This window comes from Pelophylax lessonae, assembly GCF_965119305.1.
Source record: "Pelophylax lessonae genome assembly, chromosome: 3".
Lineage (NCBI taxonomy): Eukaryota > Metazoa > Chordata > Amphibia > Anura > Ranidae > Pelophylax > Pelophylax lessonae.
In genome coordinates, this window is record NC_138770.1 from 477,820,072 (window position 1) to 477,843,156 (window position 23,085).

At 50.1% G+C, this 23,085-nt stretch overlaps 1 protein-coding gene across 2 annotated transcripts in view; it reads right to left on the bottom strand.

Moving 5' to 3' along the window:
• The window catches only part of NUP133 (nucleoporin 133), an 899,557-nt gene that overhangs the window by 266,845 nt on the left and 609,627 nt on the right, over nt 1-23,085 (bottom strand). For both annotated transcript variants that reach the window (XM_082249111.1, XM_082249110.1), the window contains exon 17: nt 1,625-1,867. In XM_082249111.1, the coding sequence (XP_082105237.1) occupies nt 1,625-1,867 (243 nt within the window). The remainder of the gene's footprint in view (nt 1-1,624; nt 1,868-23,085) is intronic.

Below are 23,085 nucleotides of genomic sequence, written 5' to 3' on the forward strand. Positions count from 1 at the left end.
TTCCTTCTCCTGGATCCTCTTCATCCCTAGCCTGTGCCGAGAGAATGACCTGTGACCCTGGGAGGAGGACAGAGGGTCCTACTCTAGACAAAAAACTTTCTTGAGATGAAAGGGTGTCCCTTGAGACTCCATCTGACTGTCCCAAACATACTACACTTTGAGAGTCAGTTGCTGTAGCCCGAAAGGACCCAATAGTAGCCAACATTTCTTCCTGAACTGATTTAAGAAAATCTTTAATTAATTCAAATGCTTCCTGCCCTGCCACCTTATTAATACAAGTATGGCAAAAAGGTTTAGTATAAGACCTTGACAGTCTATCCCCACAGTTACCGCACTTTCTAGATGTGTTCGTTGAGGCAGAGGGGGGTCTGATAGAGGCCTCCTGGGCTGTGGATAGATCTGAAACAGTAAGAGAGATAGAATAAATAGCCAATACCCTCTATCCCAAATTTAGTATATGTGCTGCCGAGTCAAGCATAACTAACTAGGCTGTCCATAAGGAAGGCAATATAGGGCTTGACGGTCCCCTCAACATAGACTATCATTAGGCCCCAAGAAAGTAAGGCAAAGCACTTACCCGGTTTCAAGTCACTCTTCCCTGCAGCCACCTGTACCGCTGCTCTGTCCTCCATGGAATGGGTTGCGGCAGGCTTGGTCTCTTTAGAGGCCTTCTGGCCCTTGCGAGCTGGAGAGTCCGCCATCGGTCCATGCGGGTCCAGCGTCTCCTCTGTGCTGAGCTTCCTTCTCCGGAACACTTGGCTCCGCCTCCCCCGACCGGAAGTTCCGGTCTCCACAATGAGGCTTGAGGCACGCTTACCTGGCGGGATTTTCAAAAAATTTCTACCTTTCTACCTTCTTCACCGCTGAGCTTTCAGAGGAGAGGAGACTCCTGCAGAGACAACACGCTTCAGGCATAGAGGGTTCCTTCTCTGCTAAGGTACCAACTGCCTGGACCTTTCTTGGCGACCTGTAAGATCCTTCTGGAAGGAGACAGATAGGGAGGAACCTTTCACAGGCCGTCCGTACCGGACTTACAGGGGTACCATCCGACATACAATGCCTTCAGGTAAGAAAAAAAACAACAAATGTTCCGGTGTAGGTTGGAAACACGACCCAACTGAAGCACAAGGTGTGGGTAGGACCTTCTTATAAGCTGCAAATTGGTTGTGTTTCCGGTAGGGTGGAGCCCCAATCTCTTACTTGTAGGCCGTCCTGGAAGGATGAAGGAGAAATACTGCATTTTTTTTTTATAAAACACAAAACGCAGGAGCACCTATCGTTAGGAGACAAGTAGCATTATATATGATATGAAATGGAAATTTCAGCACCAAGAGGAGAGGGGGCGGGCCCTGACACAGGAGCCCAAAGGCAGGGAGGGAAGGGGGAAAGGAGAGCCGTGGCTGACGGAAGGCATGTAAACTGACCATGGTGTCAGAGCTCAGCAGCCATGATACCCGGTGGTCAGTTTACAAATGGGAGGGCACAGCCAGGCAGGATCAGTCAGGTATTTCATAGGGGACCAAATGACACAAAAAAAACAGTGCATTTTAAAATGCGTGGTTGATATGAAGTTTCACAATTCCTTAGGGCATTGAAAATTGTATAATATAAGAAACTAACTTACAAAATGGCGTGAGAAGTTCAGATCTCTTCTGTGCATACTCTATTTCAAGAGCATTGTATCGCTCCTGGCTGGATGGCTGGTCCACAGATTTCAACTGAGTGACGTAATCATCAAGAAAATAGTTCAATAGGGATGCCAGTTGTTCCGTGAGCTCACAGCGGAGTATGGAATCAGCCTGAGGGTAGACTTTTTTTAGAATTATGCTGTGTTGGCGTGAAATAACTGTACGAATACCTACAGAAGCTGTAAAAGAAAAAATTGTGTAAACAAAATGGTTACTATAAACTCAAAATAATTATACATATATAGTGTTAAAGGGAAGAGGAGTTAAGTGCACAGCTCTTGCGTAAAACTGTCAGTATTGGTTTCCACATATATAGTCATATTTTGCTAATTCTGTGAAAATGTTCAGGTTAATCATATTTAATTTATTACACTGCCACTAACACGAACACCAAAATTCACTAAACTAGATCAAGCCCTGATCTAGTTAAAGTGTGTTAACCCAAAAAAAAAAAAAATAAGATACTGTTCCTTTAAGGCATGAATAACTGCACAGTGCTTGTGCTGTGCAATTCTTCTCTTCCAAACTGGCAATAAACCTGGTTAGTCCTGCCCTGAGTCCCCCTGCCTCTGCTGACAAAGATAATCATGGCTGCTGAGCCCTGACTACCATGGTCAGGATACGGGTCTCCATCATTCACAGCCCTCGTCTATCTCCCCTCCTTCCCTGTCCGCACTCAAGCCCCACCCCCCCACCCCATTCTGCTACATATTGCAGCACATTTCAATATATGTAATGTAGATCTACAGCTATTACCAAAACTGTATGTGTTTGTTCGATATGAAAAGAATAATTACCATTTCTGACACCACAACTGTGATCCCCTGTGCTGGCTGGCCTCGATCTATGGAGAGAAGTAGGAAGGCAGAAGATTCACCTCTGCTGGTCGGCTGACTTCACAGGGGAATCTCAGCCCCTCCCACTTCTCTCCGTACATCGAGGCCGCCCAGCACAGGGGATCACGTGAACGCACAGCTGCAGTGTCAGAAATGGTATTTATCCTTTTCATATCGAACACACACATACAGTTTTGGTAATGGCTGGATATCTGCATTACATACACCAAGGTGTATGTTACTTTAACTTTTCATATTCCTAAAATATGTCTGTTGTACCATGTACTGTATTGTACTAAAAAGTATCCTATTCTCTTTGCACAGCTTCCTTTATGTGAAACCCCTGGTGATCCTGCCAGTCCCCCCACTTTCCTAATTCAAAATGACCATGCTAAGCATGTAAGCACATCCATCCCAGTGTGAACATTTCTTTGCATTCTAAAATCAACTTTGAGAGACAAATAGCGGAGGATAGTAAAAGAACCCCAATAAATTCTTTAAATATATCAACAGCAAAAAAGCTAGGGCAGAGCATATTGCACACATAATTAACGATGATGGGAGGATGGTTACAGAGGACACTGAAAAAGCAACCGTGCTGAACGCTTTTTTCTCGTCAGTCTTTACACAGGAAAAGGAGGGGTACACTGACCACGACTATATGGTTAGTAGTAATACACAGGTCTTGCCACTATGGCTGAAATCAGGGAAAAGCTGGATAAAATTAACACAAACAAATCACCAGGCCCAGATGGCGTACATCAGAGTACTCAAAGAACTCAGTTAGATTATATCTAGACCACTGTTCCTGATCTTTGCTGACAGTATTATGACAGGAAATGTACCAGGGGATTGGAGGAAAGCTAACGTGATACCGATATTCAAAAAAGGGCAGAGGCATATCCCAGAAAATTATAGACCTGTCAGTCTGACATCGATAGTATGTAAACTTCTGGAGGGGATGATAAGGGACTATATCGTAGTTTGCTAAAGACAACAACATCATCAGCAGTAATCAGCATGGGTTTACAAATGGGCGTTCTTGTCAAACCAATCTCTTAACATTCTATGAGGAGGTGAGCTGTGAGCTAGATAGGGGCAGACCAGTGGATGTGGTGTACCTGGATTTCGCTAAGTAGTTTGATACAGTTCCCCACAAGCGCTTAATTTATAAAATAAGGTATGCAGGTATCGACCGCAGGGTTTGCTCTTGGATACGGAACTGGCTAAAAGGGCGTGTCCAAAGGGTGGTAATAAACAGCGCATACTCAGACTGGTCTGAGGTGGTAAGCGGGGTCCCCCAAGGCTCAGTCCTGGGACCAACCTTGTTCAATTAATTCATAAACAGCATTGAGGACGGGATCAGTAGTTCGATATCAGTTTTTGCAGATGACACAAAATTGGGCAGGACAATAACTGCACAGCATGAAGCAGATATCCTACAGAATAACCTGGACAAAATAACAGAGTGGGCAACGACATGGCAAATGAGGTTTAATGTGGATTAGTGTAAGGTTCTGCACTTGGGGACTAAAAACATAAAAGCACAATACACGTTAGGCGGGGATCCCTTGGGGGAATCAAAAATGGAGAAAGATCTGGGAGTCTTGGTAGATGATAGACTAGGCAATAGCATGCAATGTCAAACGGCAGCTGCCAAAGCCAGCAGAATATTAGCATGCATAAAGAAAGGGATGTATTCCAGAGATAAGACAATAATCCTTCCACTTTATAAAACTCTGGTCCGACCACATCTGGAGTATTTTGTCCAGTTCTGGTCGCCAGTCCTCAGGAGGGATGTGTTGGAGCTGGAGAGAGTCCAGAGAAGGGCAACTAATTAGGGGATTGGAGGACCTTAATTATGAAGAGCGTCTGCAATCGCTTGATTTATTCTCCCTGGAGAAGAGACGCCTTAGAGGGGACATGATAGCAATTTATAAATATCTCAATGGTGATCTCGGCATAGAAAAACAGCTATTCAGTCAAAGGGATTGCATAAGGACTCAAGGGCATACAATGCGATTAGAGGAGAAGCGTTTTAACCTCAGGCAACGTGGGGGGTTCTTTACTGTTAGGGCTACAAGATTGTGGAATTCTCTACCACAAGAGGGGGTTTCTGCGGGAAGTATGGTGGCTTTCAAAAGACTCTTAGACGTACATCTCAAGGATCATAACATTCAGGGGTATGTGAGATGATTACAGCCACACACACCTACACAGGTTTAACTGGATGGACTATTGTCTTTATTCAACCTCACCTACTATGCAACTATGTACTTGGGAGCACAGCCTGCCTGTAATTCAATGGGGAGTATTAAGTTGACAAACTTGCCCTGCACGGATAATTATTAGGAAGATCAATGTACTGTCACTTATCAGCCTTTTCTGCAGTCTCCACCCCCACCTCTCCAAGCCCTTTATGCAGCTGAGGTCTTGTGAAGATCACTTATCGAAAAAAAAAAAAAAAAGGTATTATAATACAAATACATATACACACACACAAAAAAAAAAAATATGCTTTAAGCTCTGGTTTTGTTTTTTTCAACAGACCTTTAAGCAGATTATTTTATTTAGGAGGAAAAAAAAAATGGATTTTTGTTACCGTAAAACCCATTTCTCTGAGTTCATTGATGGACACAGCACTCCATATTCAGAACCATAGGGTTATATCTCCCCTACAGGGGGAGGACCCTAGGCAGAAAAAACAAATTGGCTATGCCTATGGGCAGTTCTTACTGGTATACATCCCCCTCTCTGCTATAGGCCTTCAGTTTGGTACCCAGCAGTATCCAAAGTATCAAAACTTCATAGAGGGGAGGGTGGATTTGGATTTTACGGTTAATAACAAAAAAACTGAATTTTTGTAAAATCTTACCTGTAAAATTCCTTTTTCTGAGTCCTCCGACAGTCGCCGCCTCCTCTAAGTCATCACAATTGGGTATTGTCCACCTGTCCGTAGGACCAGCTAGGCATATAGACCTAGTCAAAAGACATTAGCATATACACACCCACGGGGGCTGTCCCATCTGGCCAATACCCCCCCTGCATCACCACTCCCAACTCAGTTTGGTAGCATAGTAGTAGGTAATAAGAACCCTACAAAAGAGGGGCGGGGGCGGCGACTGTCGGAGGACTCAGAGAAAGGAATTTTACAGGTAAGATTTTACAAAAATTCCGTTTTCTCTTACGTCCTCCAACAGTCGCCGCCTCCTCTAAGTCATCACAATTGGGATGTCCCAAAGCAGTATAGACATGAGGGGTGGGAGACGCAACCGTAGAAAAGGCAACGCAGTACCCACACCAGAGAAAGGAATCTTACATTCACTGTAAGAACCAACTGGGCAACAGAGAAAAAAACATGCTCAACAGGAGCAACAGCCCAGGAAAGCAAATGCCAACAGCCAGGGACCCAGAGAAAAAAAACTCAAGGGTCCATCATGGCACAGCCGCACTGAGAACTTTGCGGCCAAAAGAAGCATCAGCTGATGCCAGAACGTCTACTTTGTAGAACTTGGAAAACGTGTGCACCGACGACCAAGTCGCAGTCTTGCACACCTGGGCCACCGAGGCCCTATGCCAATAGGCCCAGGACGCACTCACAGATCTGGTAGAGTGCGCCCTAACAGGGAAGGGCGGAACCCGTTCCTTCAAGGCTTAAAGCGGAGTTCCGGGCACAAAAACGATATTTTTTTTTTGTGCCCGTCCGCTAGTTCAGCCTAACCTGAAAAGGAATTGGATAGTTAGATTTTTTTTTTTTAAAAACTCACCTTGTAATTGACGATCGTAAATACTCACCTATGACAGCTTCCTCCCTCGGAGCCGCGGCTCACCCCGTCACTTCCTGTCTCGCTATGATTCCTGGGAGCTGAACGTCATAGCTCCCAGGAATCAATGCGCCGCACCGGCCCCGCTCGTCATTTCCGGGCGACGCCGCATTCCCCTGCTAAACAGCTTCTGGGCATGCCCAGAAGCTGTTTAGGAATGCGGCGCCGCACCGGAAGTGACGAGAGGGGCCGGTGCAGCGCATTCTGGGACACGAAGACGCGGAAGAAGACGGAGAAGAGGACCGCGCCGGCTTCAGCTGCCCACAACCGAGATGGAAACGATGTGGAAGAAAACTTCTAAGTAAGTATTTCTTCTAAAAGGTAAGTGCGAACCGGGACAGATCAGAGGCTAGCCATTGTGGAATGTGCTAGCCCTGACTGTCCCGGGGGTATGTTAAAAAAAAAAAACGATTCTCTGCCCGGAACTCCGCTTTAAGCCTGTTCAATGGTCTGTCTGATCCATTTGGCAATAGTCGCTGCGGACGCAGCCATGCCCTTCCGAGGTCCCTCAGGAAGGACAAAGAGGGAATCCGTCTTCCGAAAGGACTCCGTAGACGACAGGTAAACCCTGATCGCCCTGACAACATCCAAGGAATGCAAGGCAACCTCCTTTGGATGTATTGGCTTCGAACAAAGCGAAGGCAGGACAATGTCCTCATTAAGGTGATAATCCGAGATCACCTTGAGAAGGAAGGATGGGGGTGGTCGCAAAACCACCTTATCCCTGTGAATTATCAAGTAAGAGGAGCGGCAAGACAACGCCGCCAGCTCAGACACTCTGCGAGCCGAAGCGATCGCCACAAGAAAAGCAACTATCTTCGACAGCAGAGGCAACGATATCTCCCTGATATATTCAAAGGGAGCCCGCTGCAACGCGGACCGGACCAAGTTCAGGTCCCATGGAGGTAAAGGCTCCTTTCTGGGAGGAGCCAAATGTCGCACACCTTGAATGAATGTGCGCACCAAGGAATGAGACGCCACAGGGCGTTGGAAAAGGACCGCCAGTGCTGACACCTGGTCCTTTATTGTGGCCAGCGCCAGGCGCCGATCCACTCCAGGCTGGAGGAAAGCCAAGATTCTCGACACCGAGTAAGAACGAGGGGAAAACCCCCTGGACTCACACCAGGTGAAGTAGGCCTTCCAGGTACGGTAATAGATCTTACCAGAGGAAGATTTCCTAGCCTTGAGCAAGGTAGGGATAACCTCAGAGGATAGACCCTTGTCCTTCAAGACCTGGGTCCCAACAGCCAGGCCGTTAAAGCCAGCAACTGTAAAGCAGGATGGAAGATCGGACCTTGAGACAGATCTTCCCGCAGAGGCAGGCGCCACGAAGGTGCCACTGCCAGGCGAACAACGTCGGCGCACCAGGACCGGCGAGGCCAGTCCGGTGCCACCAGAATCACCATGTGCGGTTCCGAGGCCAATCTGCGAAGGAACCGGATAGCAACTGAATTGGAGGAAAGGCGCGCAGCAGACGATATTGATGCCAAAGGGCCACCAACGCATCCGAGGCGTCCGCCAACGGATCGCGCGGTCTTGCCAGGAAGCTTTCCACCTTTCGGTTTAGCCGGGATGCGAACAGATCCACATCTGGGGATCCCCAATTCGCACACAGCATCTGAAAGACCTCCGGGTGAAGGGACCATTCCCCCTGGTCCAGGGTCTGGCGGCTCAGATAGTCGGCCTGCCAATTTTTCACACCCGGAATGTATCGCTCTTAGTTCCAGTACATTTATCGGGAGGTAGGATTCCTCCTCCGACCAAGTGCCCTGGGCAGATAGGTTGCCCAGGACTCCACCCCAGCCCGACAGGCTGGCGTCCGTGGTAACCACTGTCCACACCACAGGGCAGAAGGACTTGCCTTCCGCCACCGCCGAGGACTGGATCCACCACAGAAGAGCCAATCTGGTCCGGCGACTCAAGGAGACATCCAGATCCAAGGACTGAGGAAGTCTGTCCCACCTGGCCAGGATCTCCGTCTGGAGAGCCCGCGTGTGGAACTGGGCAAAGGGAATCGCCTCGAAGGCCGACACCATCAACCCCAGGCCCCGCATGCAGGTCCTGAGTGACGAGGATGGATCGTCCCTGAGGGACCTGAGTTCATCCCGCAAAGTCCGGAGCTTGTCCTCCGGCAAGAATACCTTTGCCTGAGCAGAGTCCAGAACCATTCCCAGATAAGAAAGGCGAAGCGACGGAGACAACGCTGATTTCTGAACGTTGATGGTCCATCCGAACTCCTGGAGCGTCTGTACCGTGATGGAAAGATCGCGCACAAGGTCCTGGCTGGCTCTCGATCTCAGAAGCAGATCGTCCAGGTACCCCAGGACCGCAATGCCCTGGGCCCGTAGCAGGCCCAGGACCGGTGCCAACACCTTGGTAAACACCCTTGGTGCCGAAGCGAGACCGAAAGGTAACGCCACAAACTGGTAGTGGTCCTCTGCAATAGCAAACCGAAGGTACCGCTGATGACCCTCGAAAATGGGGACGTGCAGGTACGCATCCTTCAGATCTATCGAAGCCAGGAATTCTCCCGGCCTCAAGGAGGCCACAACCGAACGGAGAGACTCCATTCGAAACCTTCGAACACGCACGAAGCGGTTCAGTGCTTTCAGGTCCAGAATAGGACGCACTTTGCCCTCCTTCCTGGGCACAGTGAACAGATTCAAATAAAAACCCCGAAACCTGTCCCGATGAGGCACCGGGACAACCACTCCCTGAGCAAGCAGGTCCTGCACCGCCCGATGCAAATCCTGCAGACGCCCCGGAAGCAGATGGAGATTTGAGGGAAAGAATCTGTCTGCCGGCCTTGAAAGGAATTCGATCCTGTATCCTGATCGAACGATTTCCTGGACTCACCTGTCCAATATCCGGAGCAGCCAAGGGTTGGAGGAAACCGCGCAAACGTCCCCCCACCCCAGAAACGGGTGAGGGCGCCCCTTCAGGCAGAGGCGGAGTGTCCCGCCGAGCCGGCATTGCCGGCCTTCTGCTTACCCGCCCAGGGCTTCTACTGGTTGCCCTGGGCCTTGAAAGGCGTGCCCTTGGATTGGTTCCGAAAGGCACGAAAGGACCCCTGATTAGACCTAGGTGCAGAACCCCGCTTGCCTCGGAAGGACTCGTTCTTCGGGTTCTGGGGCAGCATAGTGCTCTTGCCCCCCATGACGCCTTTTACCAGGGTATCCAACGCCTCGCCAAAAAGACGAGAGCCAACATAGGGAAAATCAGCAACATTTTACCGTGAGGACTGGTCGGCCGACCAGCTCTTCAGCCATATCAGTCGCCGGTTAAGCACCGTGACACTCGAGAGGCGAGCCACCAAGGGGGACTCATTTAAGGCTGCAGCACACAGATACATGACTCCTTGGTGGATCTGATCCACCATTTCCAGTCGGGCATGCGGCACGTCATCAGACACCAGGTTGCTACGACGCACCTTGATCCAATCAGCTACCGCCTGAGCCACCATAACGGACGCAAAAACGGGTTTGAGCAACAAACCCGCCACCGTATAGGAATGGCGGGCTAGAGACTCCAACCGCCGGTCTGTGGGATCCCGGAAAACCGGAGTATCCTCAGTAGGAACTAAGGTAGCCTTGTTCAGCACGGCCACAGTGTGATCTACCTGTGGAGGCACACACCATCGCGAGTCCGTAGCCGGCGCAAAAGGATAAAGCAATTTGAACCGACTAGGCACCACGAACGGAAGTTTTAACGTGCGCCACATTTCATTAACAATGTAATGAAAAGCAGCTGGGCAGGGAAAACCCTGCGCAGACTTGCGGGTTCTGTGCGTCCCAAAAGAGGACACAATGCCCAGAGGATCGGGCTCATCCTCTAAATGCAAAGTTTCTTTTACAGAAAACAATTAACTCATCCATGGTCGCCCGTTCATCAGGGGACCCTGGGGAGGATGTGTCAACACCCTCAATTTCAGCCTCCCCCTCAGACCCCGGGGGGTCCAGGGATGAGCGGGACCCTGAAAAGGGCACGCTCGCAGCAGCATCAGCCATAACCCCATCTGAATCAGAAGAGAGACAGCCTGGGCCGTTTTCTCGCAGTCCGTTCAGACATCAGCATTTCCATATTTGCCACTAAAGTCGCAACTACAGCAGCCAGATCAGGTCGCAGCGGGGCCACAGGAGAACTGGGGCCCCCCACCAAGGCTGGAGGAAACTTGCTTTCCTGAGAATCCATGGCTCAATACAGTAAAAAATTACAGTGCAAAAAATTAGTGTACTGTCCCCTTAAATAGCGCTGCGGAGTGCGCAGCCCACCGCTACTGTCACAGCAATGAAGACCCCCAAAGGAGAAAGAAAAACTGAGCCAGAAGCAGTATGCAGAAGAAGACAGAGGGATACACTTCAGAGCCCGCAGATCGTCGCTACCTGTGCCTGCGCTGTCGCAGAGAAAAAGGAAATGCTGTTGGGAGGGGCTGGCTATAAGCCAGACCTCAGGGAAAATGGCTGCCCCATAGGGAAGCATAGGAGGCTTCACTAAAATGGCCGCCGACATGTGGCCGAACCGATCGTTCTCCCGCCCCTAAAATGGCAGCGGATGGCGCCAAAAACGAGTGGTATACTCGCCCCAGAGGGGCCACACAGTGTGCATAGCAAAAAAACATGGTGGACCGTGCGAATTTTCGTCCGCAGCGGTCGCCGCACCAGACACACGGCTGTACCCACAAACATACACCTACGGTGACACAGGGACAGGGACCACCAGCAAACAGACATATCTGTACAAAAACGAACCCCGCAGGGATCGCACAGGGAGTCACACAGGCACAGACATGGAGACACACAGAAACACAGAACTGCCACCCCAGACAGAGGCCCCACACAGAAAAGTACTTACCTGTACCCGATGGCGTGGGGGAGCCTCTATGCACGGATAAACCTCTGACCTCATCTGACAGGGAGTGCCGTGAGCCAGGGACATGACGCTGCAGCACCGCAGACGAGTCCTGTGAGGTAGCCACCTCACGGCTGCATCCCTGCATCGAACAGGGGTGGGTCGTTCTTAGTGCCAGGGCGAACCATAGCTGAACGCTCGATGGCGGGCTGGGGGTCCATCTGACCCTCGGTGCCCTGGAGAACCAGGGCGGCCAGTCCGAATCCCAGCACCGCATGATCCATCTTCATGCGAAGAATAAACTAACACTAAAGCTGACAAAATAAACAGCTAGTAAAGTGAGAGACAAAAACTGACATTTTCAAAGAAAATCAAATAAAAGATCAGGAAGGCTGAGACTAAAGCCCCAGCACAAGGAAAGCCTAACTAGTCCTGATGCTAGGCAGATTAAAACTGAGTTGGGAGTGGTGATGCAGGGGGGGTATTGGCCAGATGGGACAGCCCCCATGGGTGTGTATATGCTAATGCCTTTTGTCTTTTGACTAAGTCTATATGCCTAGCTGGTCCTACGGACAGGTGGACAATACCCACTTGTCATGACTTAGAGGAGGCGGCGACTGTCGGAGGACGTAAGAGAAACTGAATTTTTGTAAAATCTTACCTGTAAAATTCCTTTCTCTGAGTCCTCTGAACGGCCGAAGTGATCGCCACCAAAAAGGCAACCTTCTTAGACAGCAGAGGCAACGATATTTCCCGAATGTTTTCAAAGAGAGCACGCTGTAACACGGACAGAACCAAGTTCAAGTCCCATGGAGGTAAGGGCTCCTTCCTGGGAGGAGCCAAATGTCACACACCTTGAACGAAGGTGCGAACCAGGGAATGAGACGCCACAGGGCGTTGGAAAAGAATAGCCAGTGCGGACAGCTGGCCCTTGATCGTGGCCAGCGAAAGGCGCTGGTCCACACCAGACTGGAGGAAGGCCAACACTCTCGACACCGAGTATGAGCGAGGGGAGAACCCCCTGGACTCACACCAGGCGAAATAAGCCTTCCAGGTACGGTAATAGATTTTACCAGGAGGTCTTTCTAGCCTTGACAAGGGTAGGGATGACCCCAGAGGAGAGACCCCTGTCCTTCAGGACCTGGGTCTTAACAGCCAGGCCATTAAAGCCAGCGACTGTAAAGCAGGATGGAAGATCGGACCCTGAGACATGAGATCTTCCCGCATTGGCAGCCGCCACGGACGCGCCACTGCCAGGTGAACAATGTTGGCGTACCAGGACCGGCGTGGCCAGTCCGGAGCCACCAGAATCACCAGGTGCGGTTCCGAGGTTAACCTGTGGAGGAACCTGGATAGACACTGAATCGGAGGAAAGGCATACATCAGACGATATTGATGCCAAGGGGCTACCAACGCATCCAAAGCGTCCGCCAGCGGATCGTGCGTTCTTGCCACGAACCTTTCCACCTTTCGGTTTAGCCGGGATGTGAACAGATCCACGTCCGGGGATCCCCACCTCGCACACAGCATTTGGAAGACCTCCGGGTGCAGGGACCATTCCCCCTGGTCCAGGGTCTGGCGGCTCAGATAGTCGGCCTGCCAATTCTCCACACCCGGAATGTGAACTGCCGAGATCGCTGGGACATGAGTATCGGCCCAAGAAAGAATGTCGATCACCTCCCGGGCCGCCCGAGCTCCTAAGCACCTTATTCCAATCAGCCACCGCCTGAGCCACCAAAACGGACGCGAAAACCGGTCTGAGCAACGAGCCCGCCACCGTATAGGAATGGCGGGCTAGAGACTCCAACCGTCGGTCCGTGGGATCCCGGAAAACCGGGGCATCCTCAGAAGGAACCAAGGTAGCCTTGTTAAACACGGCCACAGTGTGATCTACCTGTGGAGGCACACACCATCGTGATTCCGTAGCCGGTGCAAAAGAATAAATGGATTTTTGTAAAATCTTACCGTAAAATCCTTTTCTCTTAGCTCATTGACAGACGTAGTCCTCGGTGATACAGCACCTTCGGGTTATGTTGCCTCCACAGGAGCAGGACTAGACAGGAAATTAAAATGCTCTGGCCACACCCTAGGGGCAGTCCCAGAGGGTATATCCTCTCTCTCTCTGCCTCAGCAAATCAGTTATGTCACAAAAGCAGTCTTTAGAGATTTTAACCCAACCCAACTCAAAAACAGAGGGACGGGGACTACGTCTGTCAATGAGCTAAGAGAAAAGGATTTTACGGTAAGATTTTACAAAAATCCATTTTTCTCTATCGCTCATTGACAGACGTAGTCCTCGGTGATACAGCACCTTCGGGAAGTCCCAGAGCAGTATCACAAATGAGGGGTGGGAAATGGAAATCAAATCCCAATCTAGAAGGCCCAACCGGTGCCAACTAGAAGTTTACAATGCTCATCCTTAATGATGAGACTCAACAAAAAGAAATTTTTCAAACAGAAAAAAACCCTCGAGGTAGACCACCGGTCTCCTCAAATTGCGGCCTGCAAAACCTTGCGGCCAAATGAGGCATCCGCCGATGCCATCACATCAATCTTATAGAATTTTGTAAAGGTATGTACCGACGACCAGGTGGCCGCCTTACATACCTGGACCACTGACGCCTGATGGCGAAAGGCCCAGGAAGTACTGAGCGCTCGAGTGGAGTGCGCCCTAACAGGGAACGGAGGGCTCTGACCCTTAATAGAATAAGCCTGTACCACCGTCTGTCTGATCCATCTGGCAATGGTCGCGGCAGATGCAGGCAAACCCTTTCTGGGGCCATCCGTGATCACAAAAAGTGAATTCGTCTTACGGAATGATTCCGTAGCTTTCAGGTATACTCTGATTGCCCGAACCACATCCAAGGAATGCAACGCATGTTCCCGATGATGATTGGGCTGAGGACACAAGGAAGGTAGTACAATATCTTCATTCAGATGAAAATCTGAAACCACCTTAGGAAGAAAGGATGGCTTAGGATGAAGTACTACCTTATCCCTATGAATCACTAGGTATGGGGACTGGCATGATAATGCAGCCAGTTCTGACACCCTGCGAGCAGAAGTGATAGCCACCAAGAAGGCCACCTTCTGGGATAAAGTAAGCAAGGGAATCTCCCTGATGTTTTCAAAGGGAGGTTTCTGTAGAACCGACAAAACTAAATTAAGATCCCAGGGCGGTAAGGGCGCGCGGACAGGTTGAGCCAGGTGCCGCACCCCCTGGATGAAATTCCGCACCAAGGACCTGGTAGCTAAAGGTTTCTGAAAGAAGATTGCTAATGCTGAAACTTGACCCTTGATGGTGCTCAAGGCTAGTTTCTGCTCAACCCCTTTTTGCAAAAAAGCCAATATTCGAGTCACCGAATAGGTACGTGGAGGAAATCCTAAAGATTCGCACCACGCAATATAAGTCTTCCATGTGTGATAATAGACCTTGCTGGAAGTCGCTTTCCTTGCTTTAATAAGGGTAGGAATGACTGAAGCTGACAAACCTCTGTCCTTCAGTACTTGGGTCTCAATGGCCAAGCCATTAAAACCAGCGACTGTAAAGCACAATGGTAAATTGGTCCTTGAGACCACAGACATTCCTTGAGACGAAGTTTCCACGGAACGTCTGCGACTAGCATGTCCAAGTCGGCCAGGCCGGCTTGGCGAGGCCAGCCTAGAATTTCTAGGACCACTGGCGCTGACTGGATCTGAACCAGGCGTCCCTAGAGCTATCTGGCCTTGACCATCCGAGAAAGTCTGGTCGTTTTCTGTTCCCACACATTTATCAGATACCTGATTCCTATCAGGAAGGGTGATCTTTTCTGGTTGAACCTCAGGGACCGAAGTCACCCGGCTAGAGGCTTCTTGATCTGTCTGGTCAACCAGATCCGATTCCTGTGGGGAATAGAGACTAATCTTAGGAAAAGGTAAAGGAAAAGATCTATTCAGGGAACGGTGACTACCGCTCCCTGTAGTACTTAGATGTTGGAAGGGAAGAATCGCACCGGTAGTAGTAGTCGATGCTCGATCTAATGTCCTGAATACCGGTGAAAACGTCCCCCCACCCTCAACCCGGGTGGGGGCGCACCTTCAGGCTGTGTAATCCTTTGCTTCGGGTTTGGCTGAGTCGGTCCTCTGTTTGTCCGACCAGCCGTTCTTGAACCCTCCTTGAGGGGTCTTGCCTTTCCCGCTTGTTCCAGCCGGGCGTACGAACCCTTTATGGGCGGTAAAGAAAGGTCCTCGCTTGTTGCGAGGTCCCTTAGCTTTAGCAGCCTGTGGCAAAAAAGTGCTCTTGCCCCCCCGTGGCATCCTTAATGATTTCATCTAGGGTGGCCCCAAATAGACGATTCCCCTGAAAGGGGAGATTCGTCAAGGTCTTTTTGGAACCTAGGTCAGCTGACCAACATTTTAACCACAGCACACGTCTGAGGATTACCGCTGCCATAGATGCATGCCCTAATAGGGGAGTAGTGTCCAAGGCTGCGTCACAGATAAACTGTAGCCCTTGTATAATCTGTTCCATCAAATCAGATGTTTCCTGGGGAATATCTTTTCCCCTAAGGTTTTGGCGTACCAATCTCGCCCATTCCGTAAGTGTCTGGGAAACTAGACCAATAACAATTACTGGTCTAAATGCTGACCCTATCAGAGAGAAGATAGTGCGGGACTCTGCTTCCATCTTTCGATCCACCGGATCCTTAAAGGACGAAGTGTCCTCCACTGGGATAACCGTGGCTTTATTCAGCCTGGAAATAGGTGGATCCACCACTGGTGGTACCGTCCATTTCTTAATGAAGGATTCCTCAAATGGATAGCGTCTAGCAATACGCTTGGAAATCGTAAAGGTACGCTTCGAATGCTCCCATTCTCCTTTAATTTTATTACCAAAACACTTGGGTACAGGAAAAACCTTCACCGTTTTGATGGGCTTGTTAGTACCAAAGGGAATCTCTGTTTCAGTTGCTTCTGCCGGTAAAACCTCAAGTCTTAAGGTTTCCCGCACTGCCACAACTAGTGCGTCCACCAATGCTTCTTCCTGAATTATAGCGGGAGAAGGAACGTCCTCCTCACTGTCTGAGGGAGCTTTACCTGAGGTAACAGCCCTTGCAGAGGGACCTGCAGCTGCAGTGACCATCTCTGAATCTGAGTCAGAGGTGTCAGATAATATAGGGGTAGGCGGGGGTCGCTTCCTTGACAGGCCGCCTCCACCCGAGCCACCATAGACTCCAAAATTGCTGTAAATGCCTCCACACTCTGTGCACCGGCGGGTCCCGTGGCCCCCTCGAGGGAAACAGGTGGGGGAATTTGTGTGGCAGGGTCCATGATTATTCCAGTCACTTGCCGGATAATACAATTCAAAAATAAAAAACGTTTTTTTTTTTTCAGACCCCCAGCGCCACAAAAGCCCCTTAGTGTTACCTGCTAGGGATCCCTATCGATCGAGAGAGAGAGAGAGAGATAGACCCCCAGGCTCACCACTTGATGCTCAGAGTTTAACTGCAACAGGTTACAGCGCTGTCTTCACAAACAGGAAGTCTTTTGGCTGGCTGCCCAGGAAGAAAGGAGGCGGCTCCGCCCCTCTGCACGCCTTCCGGCGCCTCCCCTAGCTCCACGAGGTGTTTGGATCACCTCAAACATGGCCGCCCTCATGCTGGAGACACGAGGCTACGCCAAAATGGCGGCTCGTGCGATCCAGCAAAAAAAATGGCGGCGGCCTGTACCGAATAGCGTTGTGCTGCAGAGCACACAACACCTTCTCTGCATGGGGATCTGGCGTGGTTGGCGGTACCGGCCCTGGCGGACCGCCTGGCCGTTCGGAAGGCCTGCTATAGCTGGAGATTTGGCAGTCTACATGTCCGTGGCTTCTGACTGGTAGGTACCTTATTTGCCACTGATTACAATCTTTTAAACATGTATACAATTAGATTGTTAGCTCCCAAACCAAGCCTCCTGGCTTTTTGCACATAAAATCACACTCAAAGTAGGGGGATCTGTGCCAAGTTATAGGATAGAGGGGGACTCTATCTTACCATACAGAGAGGGGCCCGCGTTCGCCACAAGACCCGTCAGGGGAAAAGGGGGAACATACTACTCACCATACCGGAACCAGGCGGGCACCAACTCCTGACAGTACCCCTCTCCACCGGGGCGGGAGGGCTGTCGACCAATACGGACGCTGTGACTCATGGTCCTTGGCGTTTCAGCGAGACGTTTAACTCGCGGGGTCAGTCCCCCAGTGGGACTTTGTCGCGGCCGACCCAGCGCGGAGCTATGGCCTGCACGCGCTCGTAGGCTGAACTGGGGTGACCACCGGATCTCAACATCCAGCCCGTCGCCCAGTTCAGCTTTCTTGCTTGAAGATCTCACAGGAACACTGGAGAAAAAAAGCGGTCTAAAAATCTTTTTAAGAAAAAAATCCTGCCAGGACCGAAGATCCCAGCAAGGTATCTAGGTCCTTACTCCTGACTAGACAGAAAAAAACTGATTTGCTGTAGCAGAGAGAGAGGATATACCCTTGGGGACTGCCCCTAGGGTGTGGCCAGAGCATTTTCTTTCCTGTCTAGTCCTACTCCTGTGGAGGGCAGCATAACCCGAGGGTGTTGAATCACCGAGGACTAAGTCTGTCAATGAGCGATAGAGAAACATGCATTCAATGCCAGCATGCATTTAAGCAAGTATGCTTTTATGCAAGCATGCATTTAACCACTTCCTTACCGCTGGACATCATATGACGTTCTGGGCTTTAAGTGGGTATATCTGAATGATTCCTTCAGCTGCAGGCATCATTCAGATATTTTTTTCCGCCGGCGATTCCCTTAACTATAAGAACAATCATAGCGGCTGTTCAGCCGCTTAATCGTTCTTAAAGGCGTTCTTACAGGCCACCCTTCTACCGGCTCACCTGTGCGATCGGCAAGCCGGAGAAGGAATCGGCCGCTGGCGGAAGTACACCATAGTGACTGCGAGGACCAGATGGTCCCCGGCAGTCTGACTCTCGGAGGCCCAGGCTCGACATGAGGACGTCACGCCCGGCCTGGCAGTTTTCAATACTACATTGATCTCGGCTGAATAGCCAAGATATACAATGAAATCAGTGCAGCGTTAAAAAATAGGACATAGATAAGACATTGTGGAAAAGGTCCATGCGGGGGGGGGGGGGGGGGGCATGTAGATGGAAGTGCACTTAAAGATGATTCTGTGATCTTGAGCTTTATAGCGACAACAAATCCACCACCATATAGGTTGGCCTCTCACCTCAATAACTAACCACAATGGGTCAAACAACACCTGGGTACTTTCCACTTGTAACTGCAACAGATGAACAGCCTTAAGTGGGATGGATGGATAGAGCAATCCTGGACAATCCAAAACACTTCAGACAATCCAAACCAGACAATCCAGATGCTTGCTCTCTTATAGGTGTGACTCAAAAAAAGGCAAGGGATTGTACATGGTAAAGTAAGTTTAACACATTTATTTGATTAAAAGAAAGAAAGCCTCTTACATGAATCAGTAGTTAAAAACGCTCATCACACTCTACATGCAGGCAAACAGATGATTTCCACGAGCGGCTCTGTGAGACGGCGGGTGACGTCACGGCTCCTCCCTTCCGCACGCGTGACGTCCCATAAGGGGAGGGACTTCCTCAGCGGCATGTCAATAGCCAAGATCGTTTTTTTGGGGGGGATTTCAGGCTTTCTAGCCTGTAGGAGAGATCTGAGGTCTTATTGACCCCAGATCTCCCCATAAAGAAGACCTGTTATTTACTATTCCTATTGCAAGGGAGGTTTACATTTGTTGTAATAGGAATAAAAGTGATCAAAAAATAAATAAATTTAAAGGAAAGTGTAAACAAAAAAAAAAAAAACAAAAAAAGGTAAAGTGCACACATCCCCGCACGCAGAAGCAAATTTTGATTTTTACATTTTTTAGAGAATTTCATATAAAAAGTGTGAAAAATATTATTTTTTCAAAATTGTCGCTATTTTTTTGTTTATAGCGCAAAAATTAACAATCGCACAGGTGATCAAATACCACCAAAAGAAAGCTCTGTTTGTGGGAAAAAAAAGGAAATCAATTTCATTTGGGTACAGCATCACACGACCGCGCAATTGTCCGTTAAAGTCATGCAGTGCCGAATCGCAAAATAGGCCCTGGTTTTTGAGCAGCCAAATCCTCCGAGGCTTAAGTGGTAAAGTATACTGATACCCATACAGGGGTTTATCAACAGACAGTTGTACAACCCCCCCCCCCAGAGGCCTTACTGATCCTTCAGCCCACATGGTCCACATAAAATGGCCACCCTTCTACTTCCTTCCTATACTGACAGCACACTGCCCCAGTGGCCACTGGGAGAAAGACCAGACAGTCAGGGCTCTCTCTCTTTTTTTTTTTTTTTTAATACTGCAAATGCATACTTACCATTCTGGATGCAGGACTGAATTATAACAGGAGTTCAATCTTCACCCATCACAGTGGGTTTTGTCACTTAAGAACCTTCAAGGACTGGGTACCCTCTTTTTATATGGGTTTACTCCTCTAGACCACAATAGCACCCTGCTGAAAAGCACCTTTATCAGAGCACACAGTGCACAGGGTTCCATTACGCAGGGTCAAACACCTTAAGACTGCATTACAGGCAAACCTTAAGGATTGTTCTCCTTATTCATCGAGACTTGGGTACCATCCATTTTAGCAGACCGTTTTACTCAAATGGATCCGATTGACATCCATGATTCTCAGTAGAACTGTTCCAGACCTTCAGGTATGCTCCAAAAGCACATGCAGCACAAAAGTGACCACCACCTTACAGACACTGGCAAAAAACTGAGGTACTTCCTGTGTAGGAGGGGTTATATAGGGGAGGACTTCCTGTTTAACAGATCTACCAGTGTCCATTCACCTATAGGTGGCGCATAACACAAATATTTATGAATATAACCAGCTCTGTGTCCTGTGATGTACGATAAAGAAAAGTTGTTTTTGTTAACCACCAGAGGACCCACCTATACAGAGCCTGAACCCCATGCACCGCAGGAAAGAAGGTGTCACTCACCACCCCACCTGAGGAATGTTGGCCACCAGCAATAGAAGCACCAGATGTTCCACATGCAGAAGGCATCTTGAGAGGAGGCAGCCCCGGGAATCCAATAGGGGGATAGAGGAGGGGCCAAGGAGCAGCATCCAAAACAATGGCCACCTCTATGTGCCAGTGCAATGAGCCAGGTCGGATAACAAAAAAATGGCTGCCAGACCACAAGAAAATGGCTACTCAGCAGAAGACTATTGTAACGGAACAGGACACCCCTGACCGGGTACCTCCGTTGACAGATGCTCCTAGTGCTTCCCTAGGGGCTCCAAGCACTCCACCAGACACATTAACCACTTCAGACCCCACAAACCGCCACAGCTTGGTTAGGGTCTCGCAATCTCCTACCCACCCTGGACCTACAACAAAGCTCCAGGTTCCTGTGGGTGAACCTCCTTTCCCCAGAGAGTGCAGCACGAACAAGCTCTTACACAAGCTTTTACAAAAGCTTAGTGATTCTGGGGGCGTGGCTTCCGGCGGAGAAGATGGACGCATTCTAGTCCGGCTCCGCGAGGCCACCCTGGACACGCCGCATCCGTAGAGCCCCTGCCGCCCGGTATCGACAGCCCGCAGCACCGGAGGAGACAGCAGTTACTCGCGGGGATGGCGCGCCGCAAGAAGGGGCCGGAACAGCTGAACAAGCTGTCCGGTTTCTGGATCTCCCAGAGCGCCGGTCTCCAGCAAAATGGCGGCGCCCGCGGACCACAGCAGCAGCCCCAGCAGCTGAAGAAACTTAATCCGCGCCCATCCGCTGCTCCTGCGGTTCGCCAGATAGCAAACCCGGACAGTGGGCAATCCTCTGGCTCCCCGTCGCCTCCTTCACCTTCTTCCAGGAGCCCTGCAAAGAATAAGCAGAGGAGAGAGTCGCCTCCACGGCACCACCAGGGAGCAGGTATGGACATCAGTGTTCCCCCCTCTGCTATGTCTCTGCAGCCACCCAGCCACCCTGATCCCTTCGCAGCACTCCCTTCCAGCAGCAATCCTATATCAGAGGGGGTGATGAGGGACATGATGTACACTCTCCGCTCCACCATGCAGGCGGACATGCAGGCCTGCATGCACCAGTTTAAATCTGAGATGGTGTCCCTGGGGTCCAGAGTGGATGCCAGTGAACGTGCTATGGGGAAACAAGCCTCCTGCATCAATGCTGTGGTGGATAGAGTGAACACGCATGATGAGGATATCCAATGGCTAAAAAATAAAGTGGCAGACCTGGAGGATCGCTCCAGGAGAAATAACATCAAGATCAGAGGTATCCCTGAGACAGTTCAGACCCCTCAACTCCTGGAGTATGTCACTACTTTATTCACTGCCCTGGTGCCTGGGGCCTCCGCAGCAGACCTGGCTATTGATAGGATTCACAGGCTGCCAAAGCCGTCCTTCCTGCCCAATGATGTACCTAGAGACGTTCTGCTACGGGTGCATTTTTATCGCATGAAGGAACAGATCATGGTGGCATCCCGCCAGGCAAATAACAACCTTCCGGAGGGCTACGGGGGCCTTCAGCTCCTCCCAGACCTCTCCAGACACACCCTCCAAGCTAGACGTAACCTGGCGACGGTGACCAAAGCTCTGCGCAACCACGCCATACCTCATAAATGGAGGTATCCCGCCACGCTTCTGGTTACCCATGGAGGCTCCACGGTTACCATCCGTACCATGGAAGAAGGTATCCTGGCTCTGCAGACCTGGCAGATCTTACCGCCACAACAGCCTTCTCCTTCTGCCTCTTCTCCATTGCACACACTGGAAGACGAATGGAATGTGGTGTCCCGGAAGAGGCAATCACGGCTGACATCTGATCATAGGGGCTCTAGTGCTTGACTCAACTTAACTGTACAAGTGTCCATGGCCATGGGAAATGTTGCTCCCTCTTGGCCCTCCGTATGCTCGTAGTCGGCTCATCCCGACCACGAACCGCAGAGACGGTTCTCTTCTTAGTTTCTGTTTCCCCTACCTCCCCATGTTTGGCATTGGCAACGCTACACCCTCGTTTTGACACGACTCGTTATGGCACGCACTTGGCTAGCTCTCTTTTGATGTCCCACAGACAAGATGGATCTGCATCCCGTTTTCTCCCGCCTAGCAGTGACCATCAAGCTATTGTCGATTAATGTTAATGGTCTCAACCATCCTGCGAAGCGGCGTACACTATGGCTGGAGGCTTCAACCTCTAGAGCGGATATAGTGGCGGTGCAGGAGACCCATTTCCGTGCTGGATCCCACCCATCTTGCTCCCATAAGGATTTTTCACAAATACTCACTGCATCTGACTCTGTGAAACAGCGAGGAGTCATGCTGGCCTTCCGGAACTCCCTTGCATTTACACTAAACGCATCAGTCTTGGACCCCAATGGTCGCTTCATCATCGCTGTATGTGACATTAATGGCCTACCGTTGACCATCGTCAACATTTATGCTCCGAACACTCACCAAATCCGATTCCTGCGCAGACTACTCAAGCAAGTATACAAGGTTCAGCGGGGTCATCTTCTGTTGTGTGGGGACTTTAACCTTGTTGCCGACCCCGGGTTGGACTCTTCGGCGTTCCCCCGGGGCCGCCAACGGGGACTGGGAGATTTCTTGCATACTGAACAATTGTTTGACGTTTGGCGGTGTCAACATGCCACAGAGAGGGACTATTCGTTCTTTTCGCCAAGACATACTTCTTACTCTAGACTAGATATGTTTTTGCTAGATAGGCATCTTTTGAGCAAAGCATCCTCCTCTGAGATTGGGACTATTTCTTGGTCCGACCATGCGGGGGTGACGCTCTCCATCGAGGAAGCCGTGAGAGTGGCTCCTCCGGGTGT